Source organism: Trichosurus vulpecula, chromosome 9 (genome assembly GCF_011100635.1).
Source record: "Trichosurus vulpecula isolate mTriVul1 chromosome 9, mTriVul1.pri, whole genome shotgun sequence".
In the NCBI taxonomy this organism is placed as follows: Eukaryota; Metazoa; Chordata; class Mammalia; order Diprotodontia; family Phalangeridae; genus Trichosurus; species Trichosurus vulpecula.
Window position 1 is genome coordinate 49,862,140 of NC_050581.1, and position 20,541 is coordinate 49,882,680.

General features: G+C 40.4%; 1 protein-coding gene across 1 annotated transcript in view; it reads left to right on the forward strand.

Moving 5' to 3' along the window:
• GRIN2A (glutamate ionotropic receptor NMDA type subunit 2A) overlaps positions 1–20,541 on the forward strand; it is a 165,735-nt gene that overhangs the window by 121,330 nt on the left and 23,864 nt on the right. Inside the window, exon 9 of the mRNA XM_036739543.1 lies at positions 6,465–6,652. Coding sequence (XP_036595438.1) covers positions 6,465–6,652 — 188 coding nt within the window. The remainder of the gene's footprint in view (positions 1–6,464; positions 6,653–20,541) is intronic.

Genomic DNA, 20,541 nt, shown 5'->3' on the forward strand with positions numbered 1-20,541 from the left:
GTGATCTGTCAGACAAACCTTTAAGAGTACTGCTTCCTCATTGGTTGGCCCTCCTGGTTGCTTTTTACTTAGGTGATGAGGAAGTAGTGTCAGTAATCTGAGCCCTTAGTCTCTTGAGCCAACTGAGTCTTGAGAAATACCTTAGTACCATTTTAAGGGAAAAGTAGCCTAACCTACACAGGGGAGGGGATAAAATACATCCTCTGAATTCCTTTCCAGTTTTAAATCCATGATATGATGATCGTACAACCTCTTGGTTCCCTTCAAGCTCTAAATCTATGATTCTATGCACCTATGGTCCTGTGAACAGTTATTCAATAATTCTTAAATGTCCAGAACAGAACCTTTGCCAAAGTCAAGCTGCAAATATGTTTAGATCAATGATAGCATCTGTTAAATAAGCACATAGCCTTCCAAAATAACTAATCTAACTTGGAGGACATTCATTTGAACGAGTAGGTTGCATTCCCTTATAGTCATAACTTATAAGTACAAACACTCTGTTTTTATTTGGTCAGCTCAGAAAACTGGGTGAATAGCTCTGTGATATCCCACAAGTACTTTTCTTGTTCATCTCTAATACTTTCTACATAGAACAGTGTTGTCAGGAAAAGCACAGCTGGGAAGGTTGATGTTGGGGTTGCCATCCCTACTCTTATGCATAAGCATTGCTATTCACTTGCCCATCCTATGACATGACTATAATTTTTGGACCAGAAATGACAGTTTCCTCTAGAATTGCCACCTAAGCCTTACTGGCATTGTGCTTTTTTGAATCTTCACATATTTCCCAGGAAAACATCTTATTCTTCCTGTTCCGCTGATGGATAATCGACAAAAGACAGGTTGTCAGGGAACTATGTTCTGATTTGCAAAAATCTATGTTAGTGCTGAAAACATCAAATTCAACTACTAGATTAAACCAGAACCTATTTTAGATATTCGTTCCAAAAGTTTATTTTTCATTCTGCCAGATTACATCATTCTGGGTAGATTAATAGGCAGGGGTAAAGGTTTAAGACCATAGATAGACAGATAAAACATTTATTAAGTACTTACTATAAATAATACAAGTGCAAGGGCATAAAATAGTCCCTGAATTAAAGGAACTTATGTTCTAATAGGAAAAAAAACAACATATAAAGGGGAACTGGAAAAATGAATTTAAAAAGGTACAGAAAGCAGAGCCAGGAATGGAGTGAATATAGCTAGGGCCTCCCATGAAATGATGAAGGGAGTCGTGAATCAGGAGTATGGTCCTTGGGGTACAGATATTTGTAGAGAAGAAAGACTAAGTACAAATATTTGGCTGGCACCTCTTTTTTTGGCACCTCTTTTAAAAAATGGGAGGGGGGCATAAGTTTCTCCCCTCCTCCCATACACATACCACTCATATTTCTGTTGAAGTATTATAATCTTACAGTTGGAGGTTGTATCAGGAGGACCGAGTTTATAATCTCAAAGAGGATCATAAACATGTCTGAAAGGTTCGGAATCGCCGGATAGAAGAAACTCTCAAAGTAGAAGGCAGAAGAATCAAAACATTTATTTAGGCTCCACAGTAACCAACCCATGAACCAGAAGCCCCATTTTGATATGTTGATCATAATCTTCCAGGCCCAATAAGTACGCCTTGAAAGAGTAACCAGGAGGCTACAGAGAAACATGATTGCGTAAAGCAAGATCATGTTTCCCCCTTTTATGGTAATAAGATTACCCACTGGACTGAAGTCTTTGTTCAGCTTCCTCCCGTAGATCAGCTCTGCTACTGGCAGCTCCTGCCTCAGCTGTGTCTGTGTCTGTAACTGAAGCTGCAACTGTAACTGACGATGTAACGGTCGCTGTAACTGACGTAACTGTCGTAACTGTCGCTGGCTCCAACCGAAAAAGGAAAGAGAATCTTCAAGCTGTCCTCTCCCCTCTTATAGGGTTTTTGACATCATCAAGCTCCGCCCAAATGACCAGGGCCGATTGGTTCCTGAGTTGGCCCCTCCCCCTAGCATAGACATTAACACCTCCCCTCAGCCAGCCCCATGACTCCTCACACAGGAAGCTGTCTGCTTCCCGGCATGCTCCCCGGGCCTCCTGCCCCGGAAGAGCAAGCCACAGTGTCCAGAGGCTCAATGAGGCAAGCTGAGCCATTCAAAGAAAACAAAAGCCATTATGGCTACACTCCACCCCTTGTTATAGGATACATAATCTAATCAGCCATGTATCCTAGAACATACATTGTGATTCAATTACAAAGGAAACTAAAACATATCATTCACAATAAAGCAAAACATATCATTCAGTGACATTCCCAAACATTGGTTAACGATTCAAATGCAATCCACCCCTAGATCCCAGCAAAATAATCTCTTCAATCAATCATCCCCAAAATAATTATTAACAATTCAAATGTCCACCCCTAAATCCTTGTATCCATTACATAGGATCAATACTATCATAACAATAAAACAACACAGCAAGGATAACACAAAATAAGTAAACAGAACACTATCATCATTTCCACCCCCCTTGAACGATTGGGGCTCAAAATCTTGGGGTGAGGGGTGAAGGTCTCATTTTCCATAGCTTCTTCATGCTGAAATTGGATGTAGAGATGGCCCTGCCCCCAAAAAGTCCCATTCCAGAGGTCATTTCTTTAACAAGCTGGCAGGAATTCCAAGAATGCTACATGCTTAGGCAGTCACCGGAAAGTGCAGGGTGCTTAAGCCTGAAGGAAACAAAACTAGCAACAAAGTTAGCCAAAACAAAGGACAAAAAGAATAGACAAGTATGGACTATAATTCTTCAAATAAAATCATTTCAAGTTTGGTTGAGATTTCAGTTATGCAAAGATCCAACATCAGAGCCAAACTCAGGTGGGAAATGTTTCTTTTCAAAAGGAACATAATGAGGAAGCCAAGAGGATCCCACCCTAGATATAGACTAAGATTGTCCTCCCAGCCTTTCCCCAAATGTACAAGTTTTCATCCGTTAATCACACAAGGTCACCTTCAGTCTGAGTGGCTTGTAGGCTTGCAGGAGCAGTTCTTATTTCCCTATTTCTCGTGTTATCAAGTCCTCTATACATTCTGTATAATTCATTGGTTGGAATTCCATCTATCATTTCAAAACCTACTCCTGCTCTCAATAAAGCAGTAAACATTTCTTTCCTTGTTACTCTCCTTTGGCGCCAAGTTTGCTGGTTATTCACTCTTCTCTCTCGAGGAGATCTATCCCCTCCCCAGTCACCTAAGTCATGTAACTGTAAAATCTTATTTATCACTGTTGTAAGACGGCTCCCTACTTCTCCAAGTAATAAATTCAAAATTAGTTGTTTATAAGCAGGGGGAGCTGTCCTAATTATTAAATTCCTATGAGGCAGTTCCATTGAATCATTGTAATATTTGTCTGCAGTTCCTGTCATAATGGCAGTCTTCATTACCTCCTCCTTTAGTCTCATGATACAATCTCTAAGTGAATACCAGGGTCTGTGCTCAGTGGGCCACATAGAATCAGTAGCATATCTCTTATTGCATCCCACAGCGGCTAATGCCAACAGAGTAGTCCCGCTATCACCATCTCCTTGCTGATGATGTTCCCTAAAAGCTTGTTGAACTAGAGGATCATGGCTGATACCTATGAATCTCATGCAGTCTGTCCCATCTACTGATATTCCACCGGCCCCTTGATCACTGAGTCTTACCATCCAAGATATCAATGGTTCTCCTATTCTTTGGCTGAATCTACTCAAAATATCTGTGACCTCTTGCGGTGAGAAATCTTCCTGAATTTCCCTTGTAACTGAATCTTCACCTCGGGTTTCTGTCTTCCTCCTTTGTATGGGTCGAGCCCTTGTCTGATCATTTAACCATCTCCTATTCTCTGTGTGAGGCACATCCTGAACCCCAGTAGTGTTTTGTGCCTCAGCCGGCTCTTTCTGGGCTGGGTTGAAATGCACTCTGGGCTTTTTTGGTCTCCTGTTGCTCTTAGCCACATTAATAGAAAAGTTCTCATTTGAGTCAGTTTGGTCTTCTGCTATCTGAGATTTCCCTTCTTCCTGTGGGGTAGGAGTGCCCCCATGTCTTTCACTTAATCTCAATCTTTCGTATACTAGCCGGTAGGCTGATAACACTATCCAGCTTTGCCTAGATAGTGATGCCCCTGACTGAATCCCAACTTCTCGTAAACACTTTTCCAAATCCCTAGGATCTCCTCTCCGTAGCCTTGGTTCCCAGTTTTCACAGGGTCCAGCTTTTTTAGCCAATTCTTTTGCTAGGGAGGAATAAAATGGATCCTCCCATCCTGGGATATTCATCTCTTCCTCTGAAATTGTTCTGCTTCTAAATAGAGATCTTATACCTAGCGATCCTGTTCGTGACGCCAAATGTATCAGGAGGACCGAGTTTATAATCTCAAAGAGGATCATAAACATGTCTGAAAGGTTCGGAATCGCCGGATAGAAGAAACTCTCAAAGTAGAAGGCAGAAGAATCAAAACATTTATTTAGGCTCCACAGTAACCAACCCATGAACCAGAAGCCCCATTTTGATATGTTGATCATAATCTTCCAGGCCCAATAAGTACGCCTTGAAAGAGTAACCAGGAGGCTACAGAGAAACATGATTGCGTAAAGCAAGATCATGTTTCCCCCTTTTATGGTAATAAGATTACCCACTGGACTGAAGTCTTTGTTCAGCTTCCTCCCGTAGATCAGCTCTGCTACTGGCAGCTCCTGCCTCAGCTGTGTCTGTGTCTGTAACTGAAGCTGCAACTGTAACTGACGATGTAACGGTCGCTGTAACTGACGTAACTGTCGTAACTGTCGCTGGCTCCAACCGAAAAAGGAAAGAGAATCTTCAAGCTGTCCTCTCCCCTCTTATAGGGTTTTTGACATCATCAAGCTCCGCCCAAATGACCAGGGCCGATTGGTTCCTGAGTTGGCCCCTCCCCCTAGCATAGACATTAACACCTCCCCTCAGCCAGCCCCATGACTCCTCACACAGGAAGCTGTCTGCTTCCCGGCATGCTCCCCGGGCCTCCTGCCCCGGAAGAGCAAGCCACAGTGTCCAGAGGCTCAATGAGGCAAGCTGAGCCATTCAAAGAAAACAAAAGCCATTATGGCTACAGAGGTTCAGTTTAGAGGTTATTGAGTCAAATCTTCTCATTTTATAGATGACAAAAGTTGAAGGCATAAGAGGTGATATGGTCTGCCTAAGGTCTCACAGCTAGTTAATAGATACAGAGTTGGAGGTGGGTGGCATTTCCAGTCATCCTGATCTATGTCTTGCCACTGGACCCAGATGACTCTGGAGGAGAAAGTAAGGTTGGTGAACTTACACAGCCCTCCCTCACTTAAATCCAACTCACTTGTAAGTCTTGGCATCACCTCCCTGATGTCCTGGTCCTCTTCAAGAATGAAGGACAAACAACTCAGAATCAGGACATCAGAAGAATATAGGTCTCCTAATTCTGCGTCCCCATGTGCTCTCCAGCATACCATAACATTTCTCTGCCTTTTTAGAAAATCATCTTTTACTACTCTGATCATGGACGTATAGCTATATAGGAATATTTGCCCCTGCATTCTTTGGTCATAGATTGCTATATCCTTTAGCAGTCCTAGCCCCATCTGATTCCAGGGTCCTTAACACCCAACCATAAATAATTCCTCTTTCCCATTTTTGGGAATTGCTTTCATACTGGTCTTGATTACCTGCAGTCTGGAATGATCTCTTCTCATTTTGAGCCAAGATGTTACTACTGGGCTTTAGGATAGAGACCTATAGTCACGTGTACCTATACTCTCCCCAATTACCTTTGACTCTGAGCCCAGTTCCCCTTGAATTTCCAGAAAAATAAAAAGCCTTTCCAAAGAGCTGCCTTCCAAAGAGAATGTCTTTGCAGCTGTTTCTGACAGAATGTGATGTTCTGTGCTATCTTTCCACTACTTCCATTATTTAGTCTTTCTCTACTGTTATTTTTTATTGTCAAAAGGAGGGTAGGGGAAGACATTGATGTGAAGAAAGGATTGAGAAATCAGAAGACTCCGACTTTGTTTCCCTTAACTCTTTTAAATGCCTCTCATTTAGTTCCCTTCCCCTCTACCCCATGCTACTGCATCTAATTGCATATTTATTACCATTTCAACTTTCTGAAATAGAAAGTCATTCACTGCTATTTTGATTGTTAAGGACATGCATTTAACAAGCTAGCAGACTTGGCTATTTACTAGTTTGAATATGTGGATCTTTTATGTCTTTATTTAGCTGCCTTTTGTAAGTTGGAAAGCAAAGACTCTGGCTTCTATCTCCTCATTAAAAATAGATCCTTTCATGACTTAGGGATTCAGAGCCCATGAGTCATCATCTCCAGTATCAAAGACTTGGGATGACACTCAATAGGAACCTAGCATCAAGGACCAGAGATGACAGCCTGGTGGTTCATGTTATCAACATGTTCCCTTTTCATTTCAGGAAGTTGGATGCTTTCATCTATGATGCTGCAGTGCTGAATTACAAGGCTGGGAGAGATGAAGGATGCAAACTGGTGACAATTGGGAGTGGCTATATCTTTGCTACCACTGGGTATGGCATCGCCCTCCAGAAAGGCTCCCCGTGGAAAAGGCAGATCGACCTGGCCCTTCTTCAGTTTGTTGGTGATGGTAGGGACTGGGCTATGCCTTTTTCTGTTGTATTCTTCTTTGAGTTTTTAGCTGTTTTTAATTGACTTCCTATTGAGTCTCTGAAGGCCTTGATAGGATATCTCTTTTTTTTCTCAAAAAACTGAAAGATACAATGGTGTAGTAGAAAGAGGTCTGAATTGGAAATGAAAGGATCTGAATTCCAGTCTAGGTTCTGCTACTAATTAGCACTTGAATAATTGAACTAGCACCACATCACCTCTTATGCCTTAAACTTTTTCCATATATAAAATGAGAAGATTGAACTAAATTATCTCTAAACTGAGCCTCCAACTTTAAGATTATAATGCTTCAAAAGAAATATGAGAGGTATGTGTATGAAGGAAGGGGAGAAACCAATTCCCTCCTTTCACTTTTAACAGAGGTGCCAGCCAAATAGTTTCCCTTCTTTGAGCCTCAGTTTCCTCATTTGTAAAATGAGAATAGATAGTTTAAATGTAAGTAATATAAAATTAGAAGTAGATAATGTCTAAGGCTCCTTCCCTCTCAAGAACTCTTGAGTAAAGGCTTGAGGATGCATTTCTTATCTCCCCCTCCTTTGGATCATATTGGAGATTCCCTCCATGACTGAGGTCTCTGATATGGTCATTAGTTAAACCCACCAGCAGAGTCTAAATAAATATCCTATACTCTGCAATTCAGCTACTTGGATAACTCTTTTTTTAACTTTTGCTCCCACCTCTATGTACCAGGCTCATGCATTAAATTTTCATGGCAGAACTTCTAAAAATACGTAACCCATAAATTAGACAATATATTTAGCTACCTACCATAGATTATTTGCCTTGAAAAGACTCTTCAAAGTGTGTCTAGAAGCTACTAGGGTCATGATCCATTCATGATTGCCCATCTCCTCTGGTCCAAATCAAATTCTAAGTCACCCTTCTTGGGTGACCATTTGGTAGGTCCCATCTCATTGAAATCCTTAAGCTTTTCTCCCTGTGAAATTTGATAAGGAAACCATGTTAGACTTTTCAGAGTCCTTGTGTACCAAAAGGAATGAGGAAGAATAATTTACTCCTACTTCCAAAAAAGCTCTTTATCCAAGTTATGTCAAAAGGAAGTTGTCTGTCCAATTCCTAAAGTCTTGCAGTGAAGAAGATTCTATAAATAGCTTCAAAACTGAACAACTACCACCATGTTTTGTCCACTGTCCTCAATATGATGTCAACTAAACCCTTAGGGTTGTTGAGCAGAAAAAAAGTAATAGTCCATTATGGAAAAGAAGGAAGATGAAGAGCGTAAGTGTTGGGAAAGGCCAATATTTGGCTCACTATATTCATAGCACATGGAAAGCAGGGTAATCTATTGCTTTTGTTCCAATAGGTACTTTCTGCCTGTAGGCTAGAGAATGGGGCTTGGAGTTTCCTGGTGGGAGGTGATGTCTTGGCTCCACATGTAGAAGGCAGCTGGAGACAGGCACATAGGAAAGGAAATGATATTGGTACAGGGGGCGTCTTAAGATAATCTTCTCAGAGAGCTGTGTCCAATTCTGAATGTCTCCCTAGGAGTAAATACATGAATTAACGCAGCTGCATAAATATTTCACTTATCTTATGCGGCTTCTGCAGGATTAATTATGCTCTAAAATTAGACCTGCTAAGGAGCAAAATGCCAAGCAGAAGCTAATTATTATTCATCTTCTAGAATGGAATGTTTAGCTCTCGTTATAGAGTAGCTTCAGCGGACGATTATGAGTCTAATGAGTGTCAAAAGCATAAAAAAGATTCCTAATGAGTTGTGTAAATATAACCTTTTGAGCAGAGCATTTATTTAATGGGAAACCCTCTTACATGAGGCTTGCCAGGCATCGTACATGGGATGGGCATTACTGAGAACATTCTTTAAGTTGAGGCCACTTTCTTTCTCTTTACCTCAACACTTATAACTATGGCATGTTTCAGATGATGGGAAATCTCGTTGCATCCTTGTGTGGCTCTTAGAAGTCAAGAGGAGCCACCAAGTATTTACCAAACCTCCCATGTGCTCATCATCAAAAGAGATTTATTAAGTACTATGTGTTAGCATCCCATTGGGTTCAGGAGAGAAAGAATATGGAAAATGAGATACAGGGAACTTGCATGCTGGTTGGGAAGTCAGGAGATATACATGTATTAAAAAAAATAATAATGTAAGTCTTGTTATTGTCGGGAATACAATACTATGAGAAATAGTACTGACCTTTGAGAAGCTTGAAGTATTGTTGAGGACAACATATGCATGTGTGTATGTGTATGTGTATATATATATATATGTATATATATATATATTTATATATATGGAAATTATATGATAATATATGATAATATAATTAACATAATATTAATTATATTATAATAAATAATATATCATATTGTGATCTGTAATTATGTATTATGTATCATACTATATATTATAATGTAATAATATATGTGATAATGTATGATAATTACAGAGGTATAAGATGATACATAATAGATTTCTGAATTCTGCGGAACAAATAATAACTACAGTTAAAGTTACAGACAAGAAGATCTGAGTGACCATAGGTTGCCAAAGAAGTGGACACAAAGGAGATAAGCCTGAAGTTTGGGCTTAAACCAGGGGTCAAAGGGCAAAGGGAAAATGCTTGCTTTGGATTATAATAGATTGGATATATTAGATAATCTCTTAATTTCTTTCAACCTGATATATATATATATATATGTATATAAACATACATATATATACACACACACACACATATGTGTATGTGTATTTTTCCCTTATGGCTCATCGGTTTGTGGGAATGGCAAAGAAGAAGGAAGAAAGGTATAAGTGAGCATACCATGTATAGAGAATACGAAAAGAGCAATCTTCCAGGAATGGAAAATCCAAATTGGAATACAATGGAAGATAAATTTGCATAATTGGCTTGATTAAAGTCAGGCAATGCCTAGTGGGGAAATGAGGGATAATAAAAAAGGCAGATGAATCTTCGTAACCTGATTGTCAGAGCCATCAGAGGGAAGCTCTTTCACTGCAGACCTGCCTCAGTTTTACTTTCTTATTCCTCACCTTATTCGTATTCAAGAGGATTGTTTAGTTTTTAAGAGTTAAAATGCAATATTTTAGTGGTACAAGGTATAATGGGTCACTCCCATCTCCCTTGGCCCACTTCACCATACTGAAGCCCTAACTTTCCTATTTTGAAAAAAAAAGGCTATGATTTTTCTGATTGAAAGGGACCAGATGATAATGTACTTGTGTTAATAAGGAGCTGGAACCCCACCGGTGTTTCCGATAGTATTTCCGTACATGTTGGCCCATGAAAATGATGATCAGAGCACTCATGGGGGGTGTGGTGGTGGAATTAATGGAGGACTGGACCTGATATTCTCTGCATGGGTTAAGATTTAAATTTTGATTTTTATTTGTTGGCCATCCTTTCCACTGAAGCATATCCAATGTTTTCTGGGGGATGATAGAACCCATGCTGTCTGAGAGGAAATGCTACTGTGATTTCTGATGTTTTCTTTGTGTCTAATTAGGAATCACATAAATTGCTCTGGGCCACTGAATGATTTTCTAATATCCCTGGTATTGACATTCTCCTTTTTCCCAACTTTGTTTCTAATACATGCATAATTTGATCCTCCCAGGATATGACTGTTTGCGCTCAGTTTTGTGGGATTTGTGTCAAATTCATTTTCTCCTAAGAGAGGTAGCCATGAATACACTTCTGTGTTCAGTAGCACCCATGGAAATAAGAAATTCTGTTCAAAGGGGGCCTTAACTATTGGAAAAGACAGGATAACCAGTGTGATGAGATTTGAAGGCACTCCCTCTACCAGAATATGATCTTTCCCCTTCTGAAAGTCCATCGTTAGACATTCATTCCTTTGGCTGAAGCGCTGCTGTTCCTATCTAGCTTTCTTTGAATGTAGTAAACACACTAAGAAGAAGTAGATTTAAAATGACTAATGTACTGTATGGATGAGTTTACTACACCACTTTCCTCTCTGTCAGGCAAAGGTGTGAAAAGCATAAGGATGCTAGGAACCTGAGCAAACAGCAACAATAGCTAACATTTAAATAGAGCTTACTGTATGCCAGGTACTGTGCTAAGTATTTTATAATTATTATTGCATTAGAATTGCACAACAACCCTGTGAGGTAGGTGCTATTTTTATCCTCATTTTCCAGATAAGGAAACTGAGGCAAACAGGAGTTAAGTAGCTTGCCCAGGGTCACATAGCTAGTAAGTGTCTGAGACCACACTTGAATTTAAGTGGGTCTTCCTGACTCCAGGAGTAAGACTCCATCCCACTGAGCTACCTAGCTACCTTTCAGAAAAAAAAAGGAAGAAAGAAAGAAAAATAAATGTTAGAAAGGGAGGAAACTGTGGGAAGGTAGGGAGAGCTAGAGATAAACTTTGCTGACTTCACATCTTTGTCAGGGGTCCTGGCCCTGGCCATAGCCTTACAATAAAACATTTCCCCCTAGGCTGGTTCCTATCCATGCAAAATCCAAACATTTCTGCTTCATTGAATCTCTCTAACAAAGTCCTCTGGGAAGCAAACCAGCCTGCAGCAGGCTTTTTTCTTCTTCTTTTTTTAAACCTTTTCTATATTATTTTATTTTCCACATAAAGGTTTTACTTTGTTTTTTTCTCCTTCATCTTGAAGAACACTCTGTATTCTGTGAATAACCATACCTGGGTTTTGTCACTTGGAAAATCATGTTTTTCCTTATGAGACCCTAAGATCACAAATTTAAAGCTGAAAGACTCCTTAAAGGCCATCTAGTCTAACCCATTTCTTTTGCAGAGGAGAAAACTGAGCTCTAGAGTAGATAAGTGACTTGTCCAAGGTCACATAGGTAGTGAGTGGCCGTCAGAATTTGGACCTAGATCCTCTGACTACAAATTCAATACCTTTCCTTCTATATATCACTGTCTCCAGTACATTTATCTGATAGATATTCTACTTTGATTTAAATATTTTTTCTCTTCATAAGTAGATGGTAGGCATTTCAAAGTCATAGACTATGGAAGTCACTGTAGAGACCATCTAATCCTAAACTATTTTTTTACAGATAGGAAATTCTGATTCAGACAGATGTGACTCCACTAAAACCACAAAGCTCCTTAGAGGCAGAACTAGGACTAAAACCATGTGTCCTGTCTCTCAGGCCAATGCTTCTTCCATTTCATCTCTACTTGATCTATGAAAGGAAAGACAGGCTAAGAAAAAGCCCATTTATTGTTCTCAACCATCCATCCACCTCCCCAATCTGTTATCACTTTTCTTATCCCTCATTGTTCTTTTGATGATGCGTCTCACACTTGAGTATGGGTTATTAGGTTTTTCGTGTGTGTCATGGACCCCTTAGGAAGTCTTGTGGAGCCCATGATCATCTTCTCAAAATGATGGGTATGTATAAAATAAAATATATGAGATTACAAAGGAAACTAATTATATTAAAATATAATTATCAATTAAAAAATAACTTCAAGGCCCAGGTTAAAACCACATGACTAAGTTTGGAGTATTAGAGGCATGGCCAGAGAAGTTGTTCCATGGCTGAAGCTATCAGTGACCTTGCCAGAGCTAAACATGAATGGAGATACATCTTTCTAGTCTGGCAACATGAACTGTCAATGTTTAAGAGCAGAAGGAAGAGAAGTTGACATGCAAATTTAATTCCTCTTACTGCAACCCACTTTTTGTATACTATAAATTTCCCTGTGTGTTTGTTTCGAGCATTTCCAAAGGCATGGCTTGTTTTCTTTGAGAGCTCTGGTAATAGTGGGCACCGTGCTGTTGTTTCCATGTGTCATACCCCTCTTTAAGAAATGGCTGGGAAAAGATGTGTCCAGGGAGTGTGTGGGTGGCAGCCTAAATGAAGAAGAACAAGTGAGAACATGAGGTTGAAATTCATGCTTCACACAGCTGGGTTTTGACCAAGGGGTCAGGTAGTTGGTTTGTAGATAAAGAGTGTTTTGGCTGTGCTCATCATTCTAGAGACTCAAAAAGCAGTCATCTGTTTCTACAAAGACAAGCTGTCAGAGAGAGGGGTGAGGGGTGAGAAACTCTAGGATGTAGGATTCATACTCTGTGTATTTGTGTATGTGTGTATGAATGTGTGAGTGTGTGTGTGTGAGAGAGAGAGAGAGAGAGAGAGAGAGAGAGAGAGAGAGAGAGAGAGAGAGAGAGAAATTCATATACACAGAAAGGGAAAGGGAAATAGAGGGGTAAACAGACATACAGAGAGGGGGGGAGGAGGGAGAGAGAGAGAGGAAGGGAGGGAGGGAGGGAGGGGGGGAGAGAGAGAGAGAGAGAGAGAGAGAGAGAGAGACAGAGAGAGAGACAGAGAGAGAGAGAGAGAATATCATAGAATCCTTAGTTTCCTTCAAATTACAGAAGAGGGGTCTTTCCTAATCTGCTCTCCCCCTTCACTACACCCTTCATCCCTAATTATTAGAAATATTTCCCTCTTGCGGTGACTTCGTATTTATGTTTTTGTGTATTGTATGTGTCATGTTTCCTGCCAAATCTCAAATAGAATGGTGAGTTGCTCAAGGCCGGGGACTGGTTTTCATTCTGTCTGCATCTTCAGTGCCTAGCACCTTGTCTCATATTCAGTAGGCATTTAATACATCTTGCCTAGGTGGGATTGGATTGAGGAGAATTCAGGAAGAATGTTTCACCTGTGCATTGAAAACATGAACTTGCATCCATTCAAAAAGTACACATTACCAAGTTCCCGAATGAAATTGACTAAGTTTAAGGACAAATGAGTTTCCCTCAGCTGACTCCCAGGCAGCTATTGAGAGAGCACTTGAGAGTGCACCACTCACTTAGAAGCTGACTCACTGATGAGCTGCTATTTTGTGGGTTCTCTAATCTTCGGTTCCTGCCGACATCCCTGGTGAACAGCTCTTCGTGACACTGGGCCTCACTCATGTCCTCGGATGACTCAAGATTACCCTGCTGAACTTGTCTTTCTGGGCCCATTTCAGGTGATAAAGAGTACGATAAGGGTATAGAACAAGGGGGAGAAAGAAATACAACATTCTGACAGTGCCCTTTCAGATCGTAAAACAAGAATACTTTGGAGGGGTATAGAGTTAGAATGAAGTGTCAGTGAGTCACATACCTCTGTCAAAATTGGCTAAGAAGCCACTTACCCACTCCCAAATAGCTGCCCCGCCCTCTGAGTTCTAGTGCTCTCCCCTCCTCTATCTGGCCTTTAAAACCCCTCATGAGCTGACTACAACCTACGTTCCAAGTCGATTATATACTATTCCCATTTATACACTTTACTATCCAACCAATCTCCCCTGCTTTGCTGTTCTTCACCCAAAACCTTCCATCTTCTGTCTTCAGGGTTTTGCATTGTGAGCTTCCTCTTCCCTTTTACCTCTAAGAATTTCTAGTTTAATTCAAAGTTTTTTTTTCCTGATACCACCAACTACTATTACCACCTCTATCCCCCAAAATTCTTTTATGGTAGTTTTTTAGTCATGTCCAAATCTTTGTGACCTCCATTTGGGGTTTTCTTGGCAAAGATATTGGAGTGGTTTGTCATTTCTTTCTCCAGTTCATTTTGTAGATGAGGAAATTAAGGCAAGCAGGATTAAGTGCCTTGCCCAGGGTCCCACAGCTAGTAAGTGTGTGAAGCTGGGTTTGAACTCAGGAAGATGAGTCTTACTGACTCCACGCCTGGAGTCTATCCATTGTACCACCTAGCTGCCTTCTACCCCACAAATCACCTTGCTTTAATTTTATATCTGTTTCTACAGGTATATCTTATCTCCCTTGGTAGATTTGAAGTTATCTGGGGTCAAAGACTTTTATGTTTTAGCCTTTGTAGCCCTAGCACCCTGAAAAATGCCTGACACACGATAAGGGCTTACTAAATTCTTGTTGAATGGATTCATTAATGACAGCAAGATTAGTCTATTCCAAATGGGACTTGAACATTGAGCAATGGGTGGGTGGGCAGGAAGAGATGACCAGCTCTCTATGCAATTTTTCTTGGGGGGAGAGGGGATAGCCATCACCATAGTCCGTAGAAACTTTGTCTAGTACCCTGACATCATGGGAATTAAATCATAGTATTGCGAATTTACAGGGGCAACTCGGTGGCACAGTGTGTAGAGTACTTGGCCTGGAGTCAGGAAGGCTCAATTTCCTGAATTAAAATCCAGCTTCAGACACTAAGTAGCTGTGTGATCTTGGGCAAGTCATTTAACTCTTCCTCAGTTTTCTCATCTGTGAAATGAGCTGGAGATGGAAATGGCAAACCATTCCAGTATCTTTGCTAAAAAAAAACCCAAAAGGGGTAACAAAGAATCTGGCATGACTGAAACGACTAAGCAACTATAACAAAATGGTCTTATCAGTCTCCATTCAGTGACCAATATGTGCTGGGGAAACTATTCCCAAGCTTCAGCAGCCACTGGACTAACTCTGTTGTTTACTTTCATGTTGGAGTTTTGCCCTGTACTTTATTTCTCCTCAGGGCACTGTGGCTTCTAATTTTGTTCAAGCATCTGCAGACCCTGGTGATTTGGAAAACCTGACAGATGAAAAATGGGAAAGCTCTCTAGTGTCGGGATGATGGTGACCATGGAAATGAGCATGTGGGAAATTAGTCATATTGGCTGGGCTATTTATTCAGCAACCTCATTCAGCTAAGATTGAAACAGATACATATTGTCCTAACCACCCCCAAAGACCTGCTTTCATTTATCAATAGAAGCAGTGATCTTCTGTTTAAAAATAATAAAAGTTGACCCAAGCATGAGACATCTGATATTTGGATATTTGTCAGCCTAAGTGCCGGACTTGTCCATGACTGGTTCTGAGCTGGCCCTAAGTTTGGTGAAGGGGACTCACCTTATTCCCAGTGCATTTGGTTAAAGTGGGGACCCCATAAAGAAGCAGCTCACTTCTTGTTTGGGAGGATAGAAAACAAGTATGATTATATGCACATCTTTGGAGATGATAGCATAGCTTGGCTAAATCAGATTAGAGGGACAATGTGGTATAGCAGAGAAAGCATTGGCCTGAGGGTCAAAGGACCTAGGATATTGCCCCAATTCTACCCCTAACTAGCTTCAGCAATTCAATTCAGTAAGCAATAATTAAGCGCTTACTTCATTCAAGGTCATAGGCTAGATTTTGGAGTCACAAAACAAGATAGTTCTTGTCCTCAAGAAACTTATGTTCTACCAGGGGAATGCAACAGTTTGAGAAATTCAAAATAATTTCAAGGAGAGAACACTAACATCTGGGGAGATCTGGAAAGGCTCCATGTAGGAACTGTCTAAAATGTACTTTAAAGGAAGCTAGGGGATTCTTTAAGGCAGAGGCGTAATGGACATATGTTACAGACGTGGCGAAGGATCACCAATTCAAAGATATGAGTGTAGGAGATAGAATATGGAAAAGCAAATAGGCCACTTTGAGTGGAAAGGTAAATTGAAGCCATGTTTTGAGCTCTATGATCTTAGCTTTAGGACTTTAGAGTCAAAGATTTAGAGCTAGAAAGGACCATAAGGATCACATAATCCAACCCCCTCATTTTAGAGATAAGGAAACTGAGGCCCAGAGAGATATAGTAACATTTCCAAGGTTACACAGGTAGTAAGGGATGAAGGCAGGTAAAGGGCAGGTAGGTGGTGCTGCGGATAGAGGTCTGGGCCTAGAGTCATCTTCCTAGATTCAAATATGGCTCCAGACACTTACTGGCTGTGTGACCCTGGGCAAGTCACTTAACTCTGTTTGCCTCATCTGTAAAATGATCCGGAGAAAGAAAAGGCAAACCACTCTACTATCTTTGCCAAGAAAACCCCAAAGGGGGTCACAAAGAGTCAGACACAACTGAAAATGACTGAACAACAACAGAAGAGACAGAGGCAAGATTTGAACCCTTATCTTCTGAACCCCAGACCAGTACTTTTTCCACAGAGACCTTAGAGATCATCTGGTCCAAGTCTTTCAACTTGGAGATGAACATTTCTTCCTCCACAAATGAAGGTTTGGATTAGATAGATCTCCAAGGACCTTCTTGTTTTGATGCTCTCTAATTCAAATGGGCTTCATTATTGCCAATACCAAATTTGAATCGAAAACTTACACACACAGAGACCCTCATTTACATATGCAAGAATCCAGCTGTGCTCTTATTGAACAATGTCATTTTCAGTGCTGGGCACCCAGGAGGAACAAGCTGTAGGGGCAGTGGGATGAACATAGTCCTTGAGCTACCCCAACAACAAAGCCAGCTTGACCCCTTTCTGCCCTATATGATTTGTCACAGGCAAATAACTTACTCCAAAAAGCAATTTGGAGGAAGAAGGAAAGCGTGATTCCTCAATATAGATTAGCAATAACAGATTTAACTGCTTTTCCATTGGCCTGTGACCAGATGGAACCATAAAAATTAGACTTGTTTATCTCCTGCCTAATTTTAACTAGAGGCCTATTCAGAATAACAATAGAATGGTTTTGGGATCTTGGTTTTTTTGTTGTTGTTGTTTTTGGAGTTTCGTTTTGTTTTTTGGCTTAAGGTACACATGAGCCAAGGAGATCCTTCACACTTCCCTTTGAGCGAAGGCCTGGGGATTTCCATCTGCATGCTTGCCCAACAGTATGGTTGGGATCTGAAGATTCACTGTTTATTATCAATGTGACATACGGATGAGAGCAGGGTCAGTAGTGCCATCCCAGACTAGATGACAAGTGAATGCCTCATGCCATGGAGGTTCAAATGTCACGAGAACTGTAAAAACTCAAATGAGATTTAATGAATGGCTTGCTACAGAGTCTGGCTCTGTCATAGCACCACAGACAAGGCAATTCAGGATTTATGAGTTTGATAAGCTCTAATCAAACGCTTTTCTCAATTGACAATGTCCTGTTTTCTTTTGTTTTAAATTTCCTCTTCAATTTCTGCCTCAGTAACCAGTTTGAAACCTCATTCATGCTATCCCACTTAAAAAAGATGCATGCATACACACATTGTGTGTGTGGGTATGTGTGTGGGGGGGGGTGAGAGAGAGAGAGAGAAAGAGAGAGAGAGAGAGAGAGAGAGAGAGAGAGAGAGAGGCAGAGAGAGAATTATAGGGTCCCACACATTCTAAATCACCACTGTCTTATTTGTATGGTATCCCCTATAGAATATAAGAACCCTGGAGACAGGAACTTTGTTCTTTTTTTTATTTCTATATCCTCAGTTCCTAGCAAAACACCTGGCATATAGTAGGTGATTAATAAATAATTATTGGTTGTTATTAAACAAAGATTACTGTTAATAACATAATTACTGTCATAACTGAGAGGAGTGAATAGAGAGATTACTTTTGTGTTGGACAGTGCTGGGTTCAAGTCTTTCCCTTGATACATACCAGTTATGGAGAAGCCATTTATCACTTCTCAGGACCCTGGACAACTCTCAAGAGTATATTACAAAGTGGTTGATGATACACATCAGTAGAGAGAGTTTCTGTACCAAGATTTCTCCACAACGAGGAAACCATTAGTCCAGAACCACTCCATCAACTTCCCTGTGTTTGTTTCATTTGTAAAAAGGGAGCACACACACTCCTTTTCACTCTATGGGTTTGGAGCCGTAATGATGCTCCTCCTAATCTTCTTATCAATTTTGAGACTTTCCATGGTTCAGTGGACATAGTTTGAATTTAGAATAGAAAGACCTAGTTTTGAAACCCAGCTCTGGCACTTGTTACTTATGTGACTTTGGGCAAATCACTTCCCTATTCTAGACCTCAGTTTCCTCATCTGTAAAATGAGGGGTTTGGACTCAATGACCTCTAAATTCCCTTCCAGATCTAAGTCAATAATCCTGCATGATCTTGAAAAAATCACTTATTCTTTCTGAATGTCAGTATCCTTATCTATGAAAAAAGTTGGAAATTATAAACTCTAATTTATTTTCAACTCTAAATCTATGTGCCTGTGATCCCTCTTTTCTCCCACAATTCCCCTGTCCCAATTTTGGCACTTCAGATTTTGGAGGAGTGAAAAGGGGAAAGTGGGAGGTGGGAAAATTGATGTAGAATAGTTATAGACACAAAGTGTGGCCTGGAATTAAAGCCCCTAAAAGAAAAACAAACCAGATAATCCCTCATTTCACAGTACCACCACCACACAGGCTTTCCCTCCTCCTCTTATGGCTAAAAAAGCCTTTGTACATTGTACAGCATCCTTTCCACAAAGGCTCTAAATGAGCTAACTTTCTTTTACTTGAAGAGGCAACTGAGAACTACAAAAGTCAAGCAACTTCCTGAGAGGTACATTGTGGGTGAGGGATAATTCTTAATAATGGAATGTAAGGTTTCTTGTTTTCATTCTAACTTCCAGATGGTCCTCTGTGTCCAACCCCATCCTCAGAACAAAAATCTGGACCAGTTGGTTTGACACTTGACAAAACTTGACCCATTTAAAAATAGTTCTCCAGAACTTGGAGTAAATGATAACAACTCACCTTCTATAAGACTTTACAATTGTCATATACGAACTTTATTCCTCTCCCATTTCCACTTGTTGACCTCAATGCCCAGCTCACAAGCTGCTTCTTCCATGAATGTTTTTCCTGAATACTTGATTTAAAGTGTTTCCTCCATTCTCCGAACTCCCATAATACCTTCAACTTCTGATATACTTACTAATTATCTTCTATTTTGTATTATGGTTACCTGTGTTTTTGTCTTATCTCCACCACGATAGTGTTAGTTCCTGCATCATTTTGTATTTATGTCTGGCCCTCAGGCTAGAATTTTCAGAATACAGGAAGACCTAGGTTTAAATTCGGTCTCTGAAACTTTGTTAATCGGTCATGTCTGACTCATTGTGGTTTTCTTGAGAAGGATACAGGAGTGATTTGACATTTCCTTACAGATGAGGAACTGAGGCAGGTTAAGTGACTTGCCCAGGGTCACACAGCTAGTAAGTGTCTGAGGCCAGATTTGAACTAGGGAAGATGATTCTGCTTAACTCCAGGCCCGATGCTCTATCCGCTGCACCACCTAGCTGCCCCTCTGAAACTTACTAGTTGTTTGGCCCTGTAAAAGCCACTTAACCTCAGACACTTCCCAGGGACTTATCTGCTGAATCATAGACAGATGGCAATGTACATTCTTATACCAGTATTCTCTTTAGCGAAATCAGTAAAGATGGAGCATGATAAATCTGGCCCTTACTACTTGCATGACCTTAGGAAAGTCATTTAACCATCACGGGCCTTCGTCTCTTCATCTGCAAAACGAGGGAGTTTAACTAGGTAGCCTCTGAGGTTCTTTCCAGCTCTAGATCTTTGAATCTATGTTTCACTCTATAAGATTTTGGAGCCAAAAGACCAGGTTTCAAATCCTAGATCTCCCACTTGTTCCCTGTGTGACCTTAAAAAAATCACTCAGCCTCTCTGAGCCTCAGTTTCCCCATCTGTAAAATGGGGATAATAATAGGACCTACCTCCCAGGATTGTTCCAAGAATCAAATAACACACGTAAAATTATTTGCAAACTTTAAAGCACTATGTAAATGCTAGTTCGTATTATTGTTAACAATAGTAGATGAAAAATATGAGGGTCAAAATCCACGTAGCTACTGAGTGTCAGACAGGGTACATGAGCCCTGCTTCTTTTTTTTTTAATTCAATCTTATTCTCTTTATACTATGCCTTGCTGCCCATACAGATAACCTCGTTTATTTCCCATACATAAGCAACGCTCAGTGGACCTGTACTGCATAGGATTACACCCAATTCCTGGCAGGGAGCTCTGAAATCTCAGCCCACTCAGAACTCTTTTGGAGAGGAGAAAGATAATTTTGAAAGAGTGAGATAAAATATATTTTCCG